Genomic DNA, 18,518 nt, shown 5'->3' with positions numbered 1-18,518 from the left:
GATGTGGTGAGCCTGCTCTTACTTCAAGCCGTCCCGCTGCTCTTTTCATGCCCCAAACAATCTGTTTTGCCCCTCATCCAGGCCAATTTTCACAGTTAATATTTTTTTCCAGAGGCACCCCCTGAGACATGGTTTGGGTCAAAAGACCTCCAGAAGCCTACCTTCAACCTGCCTGGGCAAAGTTTACATGCAACTGTATCATTGCACTGACTTTATTTCAACATGTAGTTAGAATAGGAGTTGCACTAAAATCTGGTTACAGCCATAGCTTTATACAACTGAAAAAATCTTTCTTTGCATGAAAACTTTTGTCCATTTTTGACCTAGACATTGTTTCGGCAGCTAATGCACACCACAACATAATGTTAAAGTTTATTTATTTATATTTTCTTCTTTGTTTTTCTGCATTTGCCTCTGGACGACCTCATTGAATGCTCTTTATTTTTATGGCAACTCCATCAGGCTCTGCAGGGTTCCAGCTATGTGTGAGTAAATGTGCTGCCTGTGACAACTATTAGCAAGGTTAATGCTGCGGATAACATCATCCATCATTCAGTTTCATTAGCGCTGTCCTCTGACCCGTTCCACATAATGTTGTCAAATGTGTCAGGCACCAGATTATTGGGAGGTATGATGATCAATAGATAAATAAGAGAGTGCTATGTGCACGGCTGCTGGCATGGCTGCAGAATAAACCTCATCTAGCATTCTGCCTCCTGTCACAAATCTAAAAAACAAATGCACTAGCCCAGGGCAAGAGCCATCAATAATAATATAATGTGTGGACGATGATGAATTAGAGCCAGACGTCTCAGTGCATGGCCAGTCTACGCACAGAAACATCACTGGATGAATGCATTGATCTCTGTATTCACATTAGTTTGCTTAATCTGCATTCGAGTCGATGGGACAACACGTTGTTTCACTTCACCGAATTCAAAAAACGTTAATAATCTCCAATAATCAAAAGCTGTTTATGAAAGCACCTCCTCTTTGTCATTGATTTGGCTCCATAATGCACTGCAGTCACTGATCACTCAGACAAAATGCACTTAGGAAATGACAAATGCATTTTACATTGAGCATTGAACATTTTCCCCAGTTAGCCACAGGTTGGAGTTTAAACACACGGACAAAATTAGATATCTGAATCTATAATACATATAGACGTTAACTAACGACATTGAACATTCAGTTTTGTCATGAAGCACTAGTTTGGGATCATGATGGCGTAAATACAACCGGGGAACTGTCTGAATTTGGCCTGATGTTGACTAATGGTCTGGTTTTAAAACTAAGATCAAGTTGTCTTTTTGTGAAAAATATGTAACTCGTATTTAAGAAATGCTTATTTCATTATTTGAATATAAGAATTTGATTCTCTTGCACTCTGATAGTACCACAGTCCACGTAGTGTGCATACAATGCTCATCCTACCTACTGTACATAGACAACCACAAACTCATACATACATAAACAATGTGATATTACACAACACGGAGAAAGCCAACAGCAGAAAACTGCTCTAGGCTGCGTCATTTCAGCAGTGGTGTCACTTAAGATCCATGAGATCCTCACAGCCCACAACTGCCTCCACAATAGCTTTGAACTGTCATGGGATCACAGTGTCTTGACCTAAATGTTAAAGGGCACACCGGGAGAGAAAACAGTGTTTTAAATGTGGTTTTTGTTCTAATGGAGAAATGTGGGTAAAATATGAGCAACAATTAGATTGATAATGGAATGGAAATGGCCTGTATTGATCTGTGATATGAATGAGATGTGACCCTGCCTGCCGCTGACTCTGACCTCTGTGTTAACATTATGGTAGCTATAAATACCAAAATTAAATCTCCTCTGTTTTTTTTTTTTTCTTTGTGCAAAAATGTGGCACATTAACTGAATAGGCATTCTTCTCAGGGTTTTGCCAATAACATCTAATAAAGCAGGTTGTAATGGATACAAGAAGTCAGTTAAATCTTGCCCGCAGTCACTCAGAGGCACACGGGGAACTTGAGCCTCAAAGATGTGGTGCATTAGTTCTGCTAAGCTAACCGTGAATGCTAATTGCAGGAAGGACAAACTGTAACCCTTGCCCTGTGGCCATGAACCCATTAAACAGCACAGAGGGTTTCATAGACACAGGGAGTGTACAAAGGGGCTGGACTGAAAAGACCTGCAATTTGATTTCAGTTTAAATGGGGATAACAAGTTACTGTTTTCCAAAGTCCCCCTTGGGATCGACCATCACCAGATTTTTTTGACTATATAAAGAAAACTGCCCGTCACTCCAAAGCAGACCGCGATTCATTGACACGATGCAACAGGTTCTATATTTCATGAGGAATAGCGCAGGTCTTGCCCTCAGTTCTTTCAGAGCCTGACAGGTGTCTCTCTATAGGACATGGGTCGGTTATGTTTACAGGGCTGTGGTTTCACCCCTGGAGGAAATTAACAAGCTACAGTACATGGAAAACTCTTGGACAACAATTAATCAAATTACAAATCAGTATCATAAGGGCTGAGAGGTTTGCATTTTGGGGCTAAAGTCACAAGCAGGACTTCCCTTTTCAGTATGTTTCCACCTTTAACGTCTGGTGACATGATTTTCGTCTGGTTTCATAGTTTTACAGGCCACTAACTCATTATCAAATGATTAATCTCCAGCAAAAAGCCTGGGAGCTGAAAATGGAACCCCAAGCCCAAAATCTGTGACCCTCTTGTGGTGTCGAGAGATTTTTGATTTAGTATAGCTGAGCCCACAGGTGAGCGTCCCCTCCACTAGTCAGCCCCCTGCTGCCTGTCAGCCCACCTTGTAAAGAGATTGATGGTGGCGAGTGTAAACCAAGCAGTGGGTTACATGGCCTTGAGCTTTACCATCTAATTAGGCTCTAATGTAACTACAATGCTCTGGAGGAGATGTTGTCTTGCCCATGAAAGCTCTTTAAAAGCCTCCTCGGGGCAGGGGCTGCTTGGAGTGAGGCGTTGTGGCAGGCAGCAAACACCTCCAAATGAAAGGCTCAGGTTTCATTCCCTCGGTGGGATGTATCTGCAACGGGACGCCAACTCTCTACTGGACATTTTCATTGTGGCCTGGTGTGATGACTGTGTCAACCCCATATAAAAGAGGATACAAATGTTTTCAATGCTGAATAAGCCATTTTAAAATCACGGACACGTCAGTAATAAACATTACAAAATGAACGTAGATAGTGTAAATCCACCAGCAGCATAAACTACGTCAGCTCGTGGATAATTTAACAAGAAGTGCCTTTCAATGGAGCATTTGACTAATTACCCTCTGGATGAAACTTCAACATGTTTTCCATCTGTAAATTGTTTAGCAAAGGTGGTAAACCGCCCATATCGTGGTGCATCTCCTTGTTATCAGCTTAGTTTTGTTTATCACATTATGAGTTACAACTGATGACGACTTCATCGACAGATTAATCAGCTGATTGGGTTTTCAGTTAATTGTTCAGTCTATTAAATGGCTGTGTATTTCCTGCAGGTCTAACATCAGCCGTCCAAAATCAAAGCAGAAATTTGGGCTTTCCATACAATTTTCTAAGATCTAGCCCTTACTACGTAAGGATTTATTCTGTTCAAGGAAGAAGACACTGCACTGTCGTATGGTGTCACTGCCTCTTCATCTCCGACCTGCAGTATGTGGCAATGAAACAGAAGACAAGCCAGAATACAGAATGCTATCAATATTTTCCTGATGCATCATGTGATTTCCCCATTTCTCCACAGCTCACAAAGGACGGTATCATCAGCTTGATATAATATTAGAAACCGGTCTTGAGAGATAAGGTGTCTAGTTGAAGGTCATCTGCGCCCTCTTGAGTGAACATAAGAGCCCTTTGTGGTTGGGTTAAATGCACCTGACAGGCTGTTGGAGCACAATCACCCATTTTAATTGTCATGTAATGGTTTCATGTAGAGCCAAACTGTCTGCAACACTTCAGCGGTTGGAAACCAGAGCCTGGCCACACAACCACAGTTGTGGTTAACTGGGCCTTTGCTGAAGGAACAGAAAAAAGTAAGAAGTTGATGCTGTCAGATAATTCGACAGCTACATTATCTACTTTGAATTGCATTGTTAACACTAAATCCTTTAATATGCTAAATAACAGAGTCCTGCATTTTAAACTCTGTGCAAACTTTAAGGTTGCTAAAAAAAAAACCCTGCTTTAATGTATCTGACAGATTAGCTGCTAAATTACTTTTTCCTCCATAAAATGGTTATTCAATACAGACAAGAAAACCTCAACAGTTGTGATGCACATTCAAAAAAAAAACTCAATTTTCCAATTTAGCGGAAGCCAAAGATGACAGGAAACAAGGTAATTCACTGTAACCCCAACAACAAACCTCTGGCCATTCTCTGTCTGCTTCGTGGGCAGTAATTATGTCCAAAAATGAATGCCATTTCATATTAAGCTGCAGTCATACTCCAACGTCAAAGACTAACTCATTATTGACAATGATGGGAATTAGTTACATCATTTAACCAAACTGAACTAATCATTTCCAGGATACCGCAGAAGCAGATAGAGCCATTAGTAAAAAATTGGAGCTCTTAAACAGAATGACTGACATCTATATCTTCTCTGCTGCTTTGGCTGAAGGGCTTCAGAAATTGCATTAGTTGCAATTGAAAATCTGAACTGAGGGGGAAAAGGCATCACTTAGAGTTGTGCAGGGCGCTGCTTTGTGCTCACAGTTCCCATTCGTATAATGCCGAATGCTGCATTATATCGGACTCTCACCATAGTCACAACTTGCACAACTACCGCAGAGCAATTCGGCAATAATGAACAGCTAAAACATCTTGGCTGTCATCCTTCATCTTTTGAATTCGTACACTGAATTATGAATTACATTTTTCATTTAAACAATTTAAAACAAATGCATAGTGCAGTGAAAATATAAAGACTATAAACACTTTGCTGCAAGCGATATACCACACAAGGCAATTGGCCCCTTCATGCAAGATTTAAAATACTAAAATGAGCATCATGATCATTATTTTTGGTTGAACCACCCTTCACCCCAGTCAGTCCACAAGATGCAACCAGGTCATCCAGTTTAGTGGTTTTCTCCAATTTTCCCCTAGTAATAAAGCAGGACCTGGTTTAGGCTGCAGACCTCTGATGTCTATCAGCACAGGTCACTGTCTGGGGGCAAGTGGAGCCTTTGGCAATATGACTGGATCATCGCTTTCATTCAACACATCATCAGGAGAACAACCTCTTCTGCCCCGACACATTCCTGACATTGCTCAAGTTCACTTTTACAGGTGACACACATTAGGGATACAAACCGACTTTGTGCTGGTGGTTAAAAAGTTTTATTAAAACTATCAAACTTATGTCTATTAAAAGATTTGCCAAAGATCAGTTTCGTTTTAACTCCCTGTTAAGAGTCAACAAAAATAGTCTTTTTTTTGGAGACTCAGAAATGACCAAGCAAAAGAATTTCAAAAAAAGGGGTATAGAAATCAGTTTTAGTTAATAATAGTTGTCAAAACACACATGAAACAAAGAAATATTTAACGAGAGAAAAGAAGATTTTGACAAACATTACTTACAAGAAAGATAAATGTTTTTACTGGAATGGAAATAAATGACAGGAAACAATATGGTAATGGTACACTGGATGCCAGCAGATAACCCAAACGTGATAAAGGCTTCATACAGGGAGGGAACCATTTTGACATGGACTTAGGTTGACCTGTAAACCAAATCAGAAGAGAACACACAATTCAATCAACTCAGGAGCCATCACTGAACTGAGGTCTGGGGGTCTGAAGTCGTATACTACTCACCATTTCACTTTAAATTAAAAAAAGAAAAAACAAATAAAAAAGTAGAAGAAAAAAAATTTAAATGGCACCTGTCAAATAGAAGTCCGTATACCCTGGCTACATGAATGTTAAAACACGTAATAACTGAAAAATTGTTCTTGTGAATTTGCCTTTCATTGCAGTAATAAAACATACATCTTTTGGTTTGACAAAATAAGTGATTTTACCCTTAATTAAACAATTTGCACAATTATTGTAATAAAATACAAATGACAAGCAGAAAAGTCAACACTAGGCCTATCTGATCATTTATATTTTAAATTCCCTGTTGCTATTTTTTTTACTTAACTTAAACTCAGTAAGATATTTACTTCAAGACCTGACAGAGATTCCAGACCTGCACTGTCCAGACAAATACAAGCAGAATTAAAACTAAACACAATTGCCTTCTACTAAACAATGCATTGTATTATGTACTTATCCTCACCAATATACATGTACATAAACAGAAGTATTATATACATTATTATATAAAAAAACATGTCAATACAACAGTGCCACAAACAACCTCACCACCTCATACTATTTGTATTTATCACATGGGTATTGTAGTGAACTACATTACACACCAGGTTTCTATTTGTCTGGTCACAGAGTATATTTATGACAGTACAGATACAGAAAACTGTATTTTCAAGTTGTCATCCGTCTATCTTTCAACTGTCGGATATTGAAAAGTGGACGAGAGTGATACAGATCAGCATATGCTGCAGCTGGACATGCTCCTTATAAATACAGCTGCTCACACATTCTGTGAGTAGTAAAGTGGCATACTGAGGACACGAGAGGCAGGGAGGACTCACTTGGGCTTGGTTTCTGCATCTGTGACTTGGCGGATGAAGATGGCGTCTTCTGGGTGGCTAATGTCTCCCTTTTCATGCATGTAGGAGGAGGCAATGGCAAGCATGGTACCATCATTATTGAAGGCAAGAGACGCAATGCTTGTTGGGTATCGGTGGAACTGACAGAGACGCTTCTTGTTGAATGGGTCCCAGATGTTCACAAAACCATCTGAACCACCTGGAAAGAGGAGAGACTCAAGGTCAAACTCAAAGTGAAACCTTGTTACTTCTGAGATACAGATCTCTGATAACTATGTGATCCACATTGAAAGCTCATGTCACAGAAAAGCATATGACCATTGTAAAAAGACACAAACAGGCACACACGTGCTTTTATTAAATACAAAGTAGCCAATTATACCTGTGGCAAAAGTGTTATGAACACTGTGAAATGAGATGGCATTGACCGGGTAAACATGCTCAATTCCATCCTCTTTCAGCCTGTGGCACTTAAAGGCATACTTCTTCTTCTGAACTTCCTGGCTTGGGTCCAGGTACTCCACAGCTACACGTCCCTCAATTGAACTCAAGACATAGCCCTGCAGCAAAGACAGAAAAGTTACCAGTGAACTTTTTCACATGAACACAGGAATCTCCATCCGTAACATGACGCTTAATTGTAAGTAAATGATCTGTCTAGTTTTAAATATGGTCTGTCTCTCTCATAAAAACCTGTGTGAACTTTATTAAAAAGCCAATTCTAAGACAAATTAATTCACAGTGCACCTGTTTGTTGGGGAAGGCTCTAATGCAGCGAGTCTGATACTTGAGACTGGACTCTCTTCTTTGCTGTACATAGCCCATGTTTCTCAAATCCCACACCAGGACTCGTCTTCCAGCTGTGCCAACGATCAGCCTATCTCCCGCCACAGAGAGGGTATACACCTGTCATACAGACAATGTGCATGAGACAAGAGTGAGACAGCACTAGCAATGCCACAAAACACAACTGTAACCTACACAAACACAAGAAACAAGGGAGCAATGAAATAACACTATCACAATTTATGCATTTTCCAACCTGACAAAATTACTCATTTCATAAATAACTTTTTTTTTTTTTTTTTTTATTAACAACATGTGATATCTGCTGTACCTTTTCAGGCTGGGTAAAAGTACCAGCGTTGCAGGGTGTCCTTGGATCCCACAGTCTAACTGATCTGTCCCAACTACCCGTTACCATAACATTAACCTCCGGGCAGTACTCCACACATCGAATGGGGGCGTCATGTGTACCAACTATAGTGTCTGTTAAAACAAAACATCAAACATAAAATATAAATAAAATCAAAATAAGCAAATTATCATCATATTTGTTGTGCTGATTCATGATACAGTATAATACTGTCTAAAGGTTTAGTATTTCACAGGTTTGAAACATACCTTGATCTGTGTTCAAATCATGTGTTTTTAGTTGTGCATCTAAACCTCCACTCCAAGAATGTGTTGGGTCCTGCAAGTAAAAGGGGACATTATATTTGTGTATCAGACCAGTCCATGACATGACATGAGTATAAACAAAGTCAACAAACATAAAAATATGTGACTTACATAAAAAGCACAATCAAGAACTGGAGCTGTGTGCTGGTACTTCATGCGCATGGTGTTGCCTCCAACATCATAAAGACGGACAGTGCAGTCCCAGGAGGAAACCAGCAGAAATTGGGCTGTGCTGGGGCTGAACTTGACAGCAGAAATACCGTCCTCTGGTCCCTGGTTCAGCTTGTATTCATTTGAGCCAGTCATCTGCAGAAGAAATAAATACCAAACCCTGAAATCAAGATTAAATTCAAGACATAGATGTCGTTCATGTTAAACTCTAATATAACAAACAGAAGCTTTGAAACGTTTCCAAACTCCAAATTTGTTTCTTTTATTCTTTTCTGTTATTTAAATTATCATTGTTATAGTTTCGGCTTCATAGCTGTATTAAATTGGATTGTTTCAAACGATGTCCCTCTTTTATTAATAAAGGTTTTTTTTATTTATATAATTTGGAGGACTGTATACAGGGACTTCATTGTAGTGGTTGTATTTATACTTTGGTGCACAGCCCTTGTACAGTACTGGTACAAACCAAATGCGTTTGTCTTGAAAACGTCCGTCAGACTTATTTTGTCAGATTTCCACTGGGACCTACTAACGTTGGAATATTAGTAACGTTAGCTTTCCTGCTTGTCATTAGCCTAGCCTAGCCTAGCCTAGCCTAACTGGCTTTCTCAGTCACGATGGCTATTAACCAACCCCGTTCAGTACGTGGCTTCCGTGCCTTATTTGACCTAAATAACACGACTTTCTGTTGCGAGAGACGGTGAAACAATAACTTTAACTACTTTCAGTAGAATCAGTTTTATTAAAAGTATTTTTTTTTTATTATTTCAACGCAACCCGTTTCGTTACGTCCAGCAATTACACCAAGCCCCGCTCTGCTACCACCGGTGTTTGCTAACAGTTAGCTTGTAACGGTAACGATAACATAGGGTGCAAGCCTTGCTGTTAGCCGTTGCTCTTCACTTACCGTTTCAGTTGAGTGTCGTTTCGAGGGAAAATGTTATTCTCTTTAAAGGCTTTAATTATAACCAATAATTATTGGATAGAAATTACACAGCGGAAAATGCTACACTGCTAACACATTGCATGAAAGCATGAAGCACTGAGCGCTACCGAACATCCCTGACGATGCTGATTGGTTGAGACGAATATTCAAGTTCCCGCCTGCGATTTGATTGGTTGGTTTAACGTCGACGTATACTTCCGTTGTCTTGGTACAGATCACATGACACAGGACTGCTCGCGCTCCTCCGTGACTCTGATGAGTAACTAAATTATTTTATATTTGATTATAGTAATATGAATAATTGTATGTCTTCCATTTAAGATTGATAAAATGCAAATATTACAAAACATTGTAATGCATCACAGAGAAAATAAAGAAGCCTATGGTTTGCGTGGTAGTTGTGAATCAGACCTGAATCTTAGGCTATCTTATTAGAAATATCACAGTGATAGATTACATTATCACTATAATGTAATGTAATACAATAATAGATTAGGCTATTGTATGATATAGTGCATTTGTATATGGCTTTCCTTCATATTTTGTTCCTTCATATTACTTGTCACCTGCCGTATTATATTTGTGGTTCGTGGGGAACCTTACCCAAATATGATTAAGCAACAGAATAATTTCATTTTTAGTCATTGCGGCCTATTATCAGTTATCAAAGAAAGCACAAATTAGCAAAGGGTATGTCGATAAGATACACATAGCTCAAAAGTATTTATTTTTGTAATAGCTGTTCAAATCAGTAAATCTAAAAATAAGTTAAATACCCAGTATAATGTTTCTTCGTGTTATGTTAAAATTAAGACATCATCATTTAAATTTAAGAAGCCAAACTAGATTTTAAAAGGTGGCTGCGAACAATTAACTGCTAAAATGATCACATTTTAATATTTTATAATAAAGAGCACAATCTTTGAATCGCAGTGTGCATTAATACCTGGTATTATTATTTGAAAATAGCCTATTTCCTCATAAATCCTCACAAATTATTTCCTACGGCTTTACCACATGATTTAAACTAACGATTCGTTTTCCACAACGATAGGTCCACTAAGGATACCCTGCATACATCACTTTTTGGAACAAAATCTTTACTGAGTGTAAGACCATATAATGTACAAGAATTTCAATAACAACATCAGAATAAACCCATACACAAAACAGAGGGTGGTTTTTGGCTCTTTCATGGCTTTAAAATTACAGGCAAAACATCGCGTCTTAAATACAATTCACCTGTCTTTCTTTCCATCTCTGATGACCTGCAGTATTTCGGAGATTTTTTTTAAAGGATCACATGATTGTCCTCACTATTACAAAGAGCAAAGGATATTTCTTTTTCTGTAAAAGTGAACTGTAAGTGACAAAGGCTGGAAGCCTAACGTGAAGCCAACAGTATTGCACAATACTGAAAAATATCAAAATATTAAATTCCACATTTTTAGCTACAAACACTGACACAAAACTCTGTAAAGTACATAAAGTTAGACCCTGTTTTGTTTTTTGTTCTTTCAAACAAAATACATTAAAATATTTTCACCCACTTTTGAGGATGCAACGATTTCAATAATAATAATAATATTATTAATAATAATAATAATAATAATAATGATAATGACAGTGGTCATAAGAAGAGTTTTCTATTGTCCCATTGCAACCTTTGGAGGCTGTGTAGGGGCTGTGCGTCTTGCTCAAGGACACTTAAGCAGGATAATAATAATAATAATAATAATAATAATAATAATAATAATAATAATAATAATAATATGACCAAACATTGTGCCCGTTGAATCTACAAAATATATAAATCGTAACTTTTGTCAATGAACATCACTCTCATTTAAAAACATATATACAGAGCATTTTGACAGTCAGTGTTAAACAGGTCTCAGCAGTGGGACCGGGTGGGAATAGTACATGTGGTGAGGAAAAGCCAAGAGGGACTGGTTGCTGGACGAGTTTGCGGCGGTGCTCCCGGTCGTCTCTGGGGCTCCGTTCTCGTGGTAAAGTATGGGAACCCGCACAATCCTCTGCGCCGCGGCATGGCTCAGGTTGGCCGCCTCTAGCTCCGCGGCCAGCTGCCTTTTCCACTTATTCCTGCGATTTTGAAACCAGATTTTCACCTGCGTCTCCGTCAGGTGCAGGGACGCGGCGAGACCGGCCCTCTCCGAGCTGCTCAGGTAGCGCTTGATGTCGAAGGTGGACTCCAGTTGGAAGACCTGACTCCTGGAAAACACGGTGCGCGTCTTCTTCTTCCGACAAGGCTTCTTGTCGGAGTCCAGCTCATCCGCTTTTCTTCCCCACTCGTCCTCCTGGTCTGTTTCTTTCTTTGGCTCTTCTGTGTCACTTTCATCCAGAGCGATATCTTCATCGGCGCTTTCGTCTTTGGCATCTAGGTCACTTTTGTGGACGTCCGGGGAGCGCCTGTCCGGTGTCGGTGACAGTTCCCTCAGGTTGGCCTTCTCAGACCCTGCAGAAAAAATGTTGAACAGTATTAAAACTTGACCTTTTAAGCCATTCAGCATGCGTTATACACAGACAGTGACATTTGGCAGTATTTAGTTAGGTTTACGCTTTGGACCTGCAGTTTACTGTTTTTTATTTTGTTAAAAACGATTCGCTACCAACAGTATAAATAATTATATCATAATTGTGTGAGCTAGGCCTTTTTCTGGGAATTAATCTAAATGTAGATGTGTTCAGAAGAAAACGCGTCAATGTCTTTATCTGCAGATTTAAAGCAGTTTCTAATCATTTACCCCCAGTCCTCAGATGAGTTCCAAGTGTGTATGGGTACCACCAGGCAGGCGCTCTCTCCAAATACTGCGCTGATAGTCCAATTCTCTGTGTGGGCAACTCAAACCGAGGAAAAGATAAATCACCGAGCCTAGAAAAGAAGCTGCCATCAAACACTCCTTTGGACGAGGCGAGAAAGCTTTTTGGTTTCGTGGGTTTGTCCTCGATGTTCAGCAGATTCTTGATGGAGAACGGCGAATCTTTTGCAGTTTGGCGAGTCTCTTGCGCGTCAGAGTCTGCCATCACCGTTCACTGTCCGACGTGGGTCACCATCAAAAAACGTATCAAAGAGGAAAAAGCCCTAAAAAAGATTTGCTTGGTTTTAGTTTAGGTCAAACGAGAAAGACAGGAAAAAGAAAAACAGAAATTCGCTCGGAGCTGCGTCCAGCTCCCCGATGATGAGCAGAACGAGAGCGCAGAGATCACTGCGTCAAACATGCGCCGGATTGTAACGAGGAAATAAAAATGCCATCCGAGTTAAAACGCCGCTCGGTCTCTGCTATTGGGCAAGTGCAACAGCAAATGGGATTGGAGATGAAACCGACGAGGGGCTGTGGCGAGAACAGCCGCGGAAGAAAAAGGCCGCGCAAGCGTTTTGGCTTAGAGCTCAACAGTAGGCAGCCACTTATCATCCAATTAGATTAAAGAGAAAACATGTCTCAGGGTTTTTGGGCCGTGCACAAACCGCAATCACCTGTCAGTATAAATTGAATAAATGGCCTGGAAATGATCTCACCAAGACGTGAAACTAAACAGTTTGACTCACAACAAAAGCACAAATGGTTTCATTCATGTGAACCACCAAACAAACTCGAACGTTAGGCTATATTTAGAAACTGGAAGCCACATTACTAAAAGCGTGACATCCTTCATCCAGTTTGGGTCCATTTGAATACTGTGACCTGCTGTGGAACCACCGGCCGCTCGTCTGTTGTATGTCAGACATAATGTGTCTTCCACCTGTGTGCAGCAGGAGAGCAATGTGTCCTGTGCGCTTCACATGAACCAGAGCTGATCGACTTCAGCGTAATGTTATTAGCCAGGAAGTGCTACAGGCAGGCATCAAATTGAATGCTTACTATTGTGATAAAAGCTTTTCACATCAGCTTTGTACAAAAAAGCCTGCAAACCTACAGGGGCAGGTAGTGATCTAACGCGTGACAGGAGCAGTCTTGTGTCCCATATTAGACTAATACCAGTGCTTGTACGGCGGATTAGTTGTATGTGTAATGAGCCATTCTGTTAATCAGCTGTGATGTGATGATAAGAAAATAAAGACATGAAAGGAGCAGGAGCGAGATAAGATTTAGTATTTATTTCTGTGGTAAAATGAAATAAAGTCACATTAAATATTGAGAAAGCACCATAGGGAGCTATGCTGGATCCTCCGCACCGTGCTTTGCACCAAAACACGATTAAACCCTAAATGAAATACAGAACAGGCCTCATCTTTAGGATAAAAGTTAGTGAGTAGACACATTCTTCCATAGGCCAAAATATACTAATAACACAAAGTGCATCTGAGATGAATCATTCCAACCAAACTTGCAGCAGATGCAGTGAACTAATCAAACAAATTGAATTTGCTCAACCTACAAACATGCAGCCTGTCCTTTTAGCTCATGAAGCGCTCTTCAGCTCTAAAGGACAACACTGTGTTTTGTGAAAAGCTACTTGAATCCCCGCATAATTAGAGGTCTCATAGCGGTGTTAAAGATGGGGGCGGAGAAGGAGGTTAGTGGAGCTGTTCGCAGATGCAAAGTGAAAAGCAGATAGCTGTGTTTTCATCAGATGATGTTCATTAAACTCGGGCTTGTTCAATAGACAGAACAAGTCAGAGTGGATCAGAGGGGAAAACAAAGGACACTCAATCAGTGGTGCAAACGCGAGCCTGTGTTTCCCCTTTTCAGTTATATTTTTTAAGAGCTGATCACATGAATAATAGTTTGTTGTGTCTCTGAGCTCCATGTTCAACTTGGTAGATGATGCACAACATCATCCTACACCCACCAACTGCTGTTATACCAGGTGACAACATGTCAGTCATCGTTTAGCTGCTATTAATTAATCAGTAAATAAATTCTTATTCTAACACTAAACAGTAAATCTCAGATTGTTCATTTCCAGGAAATGTAGTTTAATCATCGGTGTTTTTTTAATGGCATTGTTCACGTCTGAAGAATACTTTGCCAAAATATTGTATCTATTAATGTAAGAAAGATTTGTTTTTTAGTTAAAGGATGATTTAATCAATGTAATGATAAATAACATATGTTCAAGATGTAAAAACACTCATTTCATCTGAACGTTTCCAGTGCAGCACGTTATGAATCGGACTTTCCATTGTTAATTTCTATCAGCAATAACATCCTCTTTATTAAACAGACACTTTGTAAGTTGCCTGTTCTGGGTAAAAACTCCTACAGGTCTGCATATTGGGACAGAGCTCGTCTTTGTCTCTTGGGTAAAATCATACACATCCTTTTACGCAGCGCACCCAGGCCGTGGAAATGTAATCACCTGAAAAATGATCGTGCGAGGCAGGCTCTCCTCATCTGAAGCACTAGCTTAATTAAACTGATATAAAATATCATTAGAGGTGACAGGCTGTTAAAAGAAAAGCTAATTAACTGCTCTTTCAGGGAGAAGCTGTTTGAGCACTCAACCCAGAGCAGCGCTGTCGCTCAGGAGAATGCTGCCATCTACCGACACAGGTTTGTAATAGCCTGCAAACGCCTCAGTCACTTTAGACACGTTAGACAGCACTGAAAAATACTTTATTCATTTAATTTTGTCACTTACGAACAGATCACTCCTTAAGATAATATATTGCTATGATATGAAATAACTTTCTCATATTTCCAACAAGGAACTGTACAGTTTATGGAACATATTCCCTAAACCAGTGAGCTGTTACATTCTGCCTATTTTCAAGTTTCCTCCCCATTGAAACATATCCTAAGACAACACACACTGCATTTACTGATTTCAGTCGTAGCAGATCTTCTGAAGGCACTGAAACATTCAAAGAAAATCCCAACGAATACCTTTTAAAAAATCCGATTACATGATGCAACACGTGACTGTTACAGCTACATATAAGAGGGAGGTTGTGAAGGTCTACACATGACAATGTCTTATTCCTCCACTTTAGAGAAAAATAAAATCAAAAACTATGAAACTGGAGCAATGTTGACCTTAAATGTGAGGAAACAACCGTGGAGGGAGGGGGGGGGGGTCTGCTTTACAGTAGACAGAGTACAGAGATGGTGAGCCAACTCTAGAAACAGGAAAGCAGGACTACAACAGGTCCAGGACTTAGGGCTGGGCGATCACTGTGGTGAGGACATGGTGCTAAGAAGTGAACACTATCAGCCCTACCTGCACTGCTGCATTAATCCCACCTAAGTAATATGAGGGGAAAAAGGAGTGTGCAGCACAGAGTGCAATCTATCAGGCTCAAAGTCAGTGGTTTTCAGTTGTCGTACTCCTTGTCAATAAACTTGGCGATTGTAGTGAGCTGGATATTGGTAGTGCCCTCATAAATGGTACCTGCACGTGAAGACAAAACAAAGGATTACAATGAATTCCTGCTGTGCAAAACAGTTTTGTCAAAATTGCAGCTTTCACTATCAGAAGACAAGGGGGTTATTATGCTGCTCAGCTTGCTGGTGATCCCGCTGGAGAATTGGGAAGCTAAAATGAAGTTGGTGAAATGAAATGTGATATTTTGCTCTGGCAGCTTCCTTGGCTGTGTGTTGATTTAATGACACACTGAGGACTCGGACAGGGGAATTCCTGTGGGGTCCGATTACAGCCACTGCTATCAGCCCTTCTCTCCGCCCCGCTCTGGTCCAATCACACAACAGCTACACCTGACTTCCTTCAGATCTCATGAAATGTGTCCTTTCCAAATTGTTGCTTTAGTCAGAACAGAACATATTTCTGCAGTCATTCTCACCAATTTTACAGTCTCTGTAGTATTTCTCAATGGGATAGTCTTTGGTGAAGCCAACCCCTCCCATCCATTCAATGCATTTAGATGTAGTTAGTGTTGCAACCTGAAGAACAGAAAAGTTGATGCATTTTATTTAACCTGGAAAAACCTTCGACTCACAATACCACACATAAAGAAAAGACAAATAAATAAAATATATGTATAAAATCACAAACTAGATAACCAATGATCACAATACATCCTAAGAATATACGTAACCAGTTCCAAACACCATAATAGTTTCACTGAATCAGGGTGCTCACCTCTGAAGCATGGTATTTAGCCATACAGGCCTCCTTAATGAAAGGTCTCCCAGCTTCCCTCAGACGAGCTGCGTTGTATGTCAGCAGCCTGGCAGCTTCAATCTGTGTTGCTACATGGGCTATTTGATGCTGCATTCCCTGCAACACAAAGAGGACATAATATAAGAAGGCCACCAGGTAATATGACTGAACCCAAACATGTTATTTAAAAAGATCTAAACCTGGAAGTCAAAGATGCGTTTTCCAAACTGAACTCTCTGTCTGGTGTAAGGAATTGTGTGGTCAAAGCAACCCTGTGCCAGCCCAAGCATCTGAAAAGCATAAACACATCCCATGCAACATTTACAAATCTAAATATTTCATATCATAGGGATATTGATCATGATAAAAATGACTCATAGTTTACTTGAGCTGCAATTCCAATCCTGCCTTCGTTCAACATTCCAATAGCATACTTGTACCCGTGACCGATCTGTCCCAAGATGTTTTTCACTGGTACCTGCAATGATGAGCAGACATTTGGTAATAGCCACCAATTTTATTTGTTTGTGTTGTTCTGGTACAGAACTGTGTATCTGGTAGCACCTTCACATTGTCAAAGTTGACTGGGCAGGTAGAGGATGCTCGCAGGCCAAGCTTGTTCTCCTTCTTGCAAATCTCAAGCCCCTCTGTGTCCCGGTCCACAATGAAGCAAGTGATGCCTCTGTATCCCTGCCAAGCAAAAGAAAGTCCGACATTTGTAACAATGGAAGCACACTTTTTGGTCAAGTAAACCATGGAGATGAGGTATTTTAGCATTAAGACATTCACTAAATAAATAAGTTGTGGATCACATGTTTCAGCCAAAAATGGGTAACAAGAATAAAAAGATGAGCTGCAACTCACAGCACTGTGATCCACATTTGCCATCACGAGGAATACACCTGCATGCTCTGCATTACTGATCCACATCTTGGATCCATTAATGACATAATAGTCTTTTTGTTTTTCAGCACGCGTCTTCAGAGAAAAGGCATCACTCCCTGACTCTGCTTCAGAGAGGCAGAAGCTTCCAATCTATGGTACAAGACACGGGTAAATATTCAAGGGAGTGAAAACAATAATTAAACCTTTACTGTGATGTAGCTGCTTTATGTTACACACTAAAGAAGCAAACTGCTCACCATATCAGTGGACAGTCGGCTGAGGTACTGCTCCTTCTGAGCCGGGGTACCCAGTTTGGCAAACAGCGTGTTGATCAGTGTGTTCTGGATATCACAGAGCACAGCCACAGAGGGATCCACCTTCGCCAGCTCTTCGATGACCAAAATAGAAGAGAAGAACGAGGATCCAGAGCCTCCATATTGTGGGTCAATCTCAATACCCATGAGCTGTAAATAAGCAACAAAAGTGTTACTAGCTATAAAAAAACAGTTGCAGCAGCTGCAATAACACTGTTAATTGGCAATTATATCAATTACATACACCATGCTCAAAGAGAGATTTGATCACTTCCTGGTCCATGAAAGAATCTTCATCCATCTTGGACACCAATGGAGCAATGCGCTCTTGTGCGTATTTCTTCACTGCAAAATAATTCAATCAGATGTTCAGCGTTTTAGAAACTTCTGTCACCAGCCCCAACAGCTTACCGGGTTGTCAGCTTACCTGCATCCCTCATCATAGTCTCCTCTTCTGAAAATGTCTGAAGGGGAGGAAAGGAGAGCCCTCCGGACGACTGCTCTGAAGGCACCTCTGGGGCAGATTTGGTGGACGTGCTCCTCCATCCAGCCTGACATGCTCCCCATGGCCGAGCGATCTGTCTGCAAGACTATAAGACAGGGCAGAGGACAGTGAAAACATCCATCTGCGTTTTGAGTAAATATCCCATCTGAGTAAATGTTGCACAAGCGGCCATCATAACAAATGAACACAATAACACTGTTGTCTTATTTTGTAATGCTACAGCTAGCGTCAGCTTTTAGCTAGCGACATAGGCAAAGCCAAGCTAGGGTTTTAATTCGCGTATAAAGGGTTTAAACAGTGGAAAGTATATTGAAATTAGAAAAGGAAACTGTAATGTTATAATCATTAACATATCCAGTCTCACCTTTGAGAGAATCCTAGCTAACGAAGCAGCCATGATTTGTTGTCAAATATGCTAGGGGGGAAGTGCTGCTGCCTTCAAGTGCCTCATGTAAAAGTT

At 40.3% G+C, this 18,518-nt stretch overlaps 3 protein-coding genes across 4 annotated transcripts; all 3 read right to left on the bottom strand.

Moving 5' to 3' along the window:
- Positions 1–5,337: 5,337 nt before the first annotated feature.
- bub3 (BUB3 mitotic checkpoint protein) lies at positions 5,338–9,381 on the bottom strand. 2 transcript variants are annotated; one of them, XM_026350510.2, is made up of 8 exons: positions 9,233–9,381; positions 8,266–8,460; positions 8,098–8,167; positions 7,811–7,962; positions 7,441–7,599; positions 7,076–7,253; positions 6,676–6,892; positions 5,338–5,739 (listed from the first exon to the last, which is right to left on the bottom strand). In XM_026350510.2, exons 2-8 carry the CDS (start codon positions 8,458–8,460, stop codon positions 5,730–5,732), a joined length of 981 nt encoding a protein of 326 aa, XP_026206295.1. In that variant the 5' UTR covers positions 9,233–9,381; the 3' UTR covers positions 5,338–5,729. The 2 variants fall into 2 exon arrangements, with proteins under 2 accessions (XP_026206295.1, XP_026206296.1); XM_026350511.2 differs by having other exon boundaries at positions 5,338–6,892.
- A 1,773-nt stretch (positions 9,382–11,154) lies between these two features.
- On the bottom strand, positions 11,155–12,444 carry LOC113156576 (homeobox protein HMX3-B). Its single transcript, XM_026351800.1, has 2 exons — positions 12,037–12,444; positions 11,155–11,747 (listed from the first exon to the last, which is right to left on the bottom strand). The coding sequence occupies exons 1-2, from the start codon at positions 12,314–12,316 to the stop codon at positions 11,155–11,157; spliced, it is 873 nt and encodes a 290-aa protein (XP_026207585.1). The 5' UTR covers positions 12,317–12,444.
- A 2,387-nt stretch (positions 12,445–14,831) lies between these two features.
- acadsb (acyl-CoA dehydrogenase short/branched chain) lies at positions 14,832–18,505 on the bottom strand. The gene is made up of 11 exons (XM_026352252.1): positions 18,423–18,505; positions 17,981–18,143; positions 17,798–17,898; positions 17,497–17,703; positions 17,219–17,389; positions 16,919–17,044; positions 16,740–16,832; positions 16,555–16,644; positions 16,334–16,471; positions 16,035–16,134; positions 14,832–15,625 (listed from the first exon to the last, which is right to left on the bottom strand). Exons 1-11 carry the CDS (start codon positions 18,453–18,455, stop codon positions 15,549–15,551), a joined length of 1,299 nt encoding a protein of 432 aa, XP_026208037.1. The 5' UTR covers positions 18,456–18,505; the 3' UTR covers positions 14,832–15,548.
- Positions 18,506–18,518: the final 13 nt, after the last annotated feature.

This window comes from Anabas testudineus, chromosome 19 (genome assembly GCF_900324465.2).
Source record: "Anabas testudineus chromosome 19, fAnaTes1.2, whole genome shotgun sequence".
NCBI classification, from domain to species: Eukaryota; Metazoa; Chordata; class Actinopteri; order Anabantiformes; family Anabantidae; genus Anabas; species Anabas testudineus.
The sequence above is the reverse complement of the archived record's forward strand: the minus strand, read 5'-3'. Positions and strand labels throughout refer to the sequence as shown.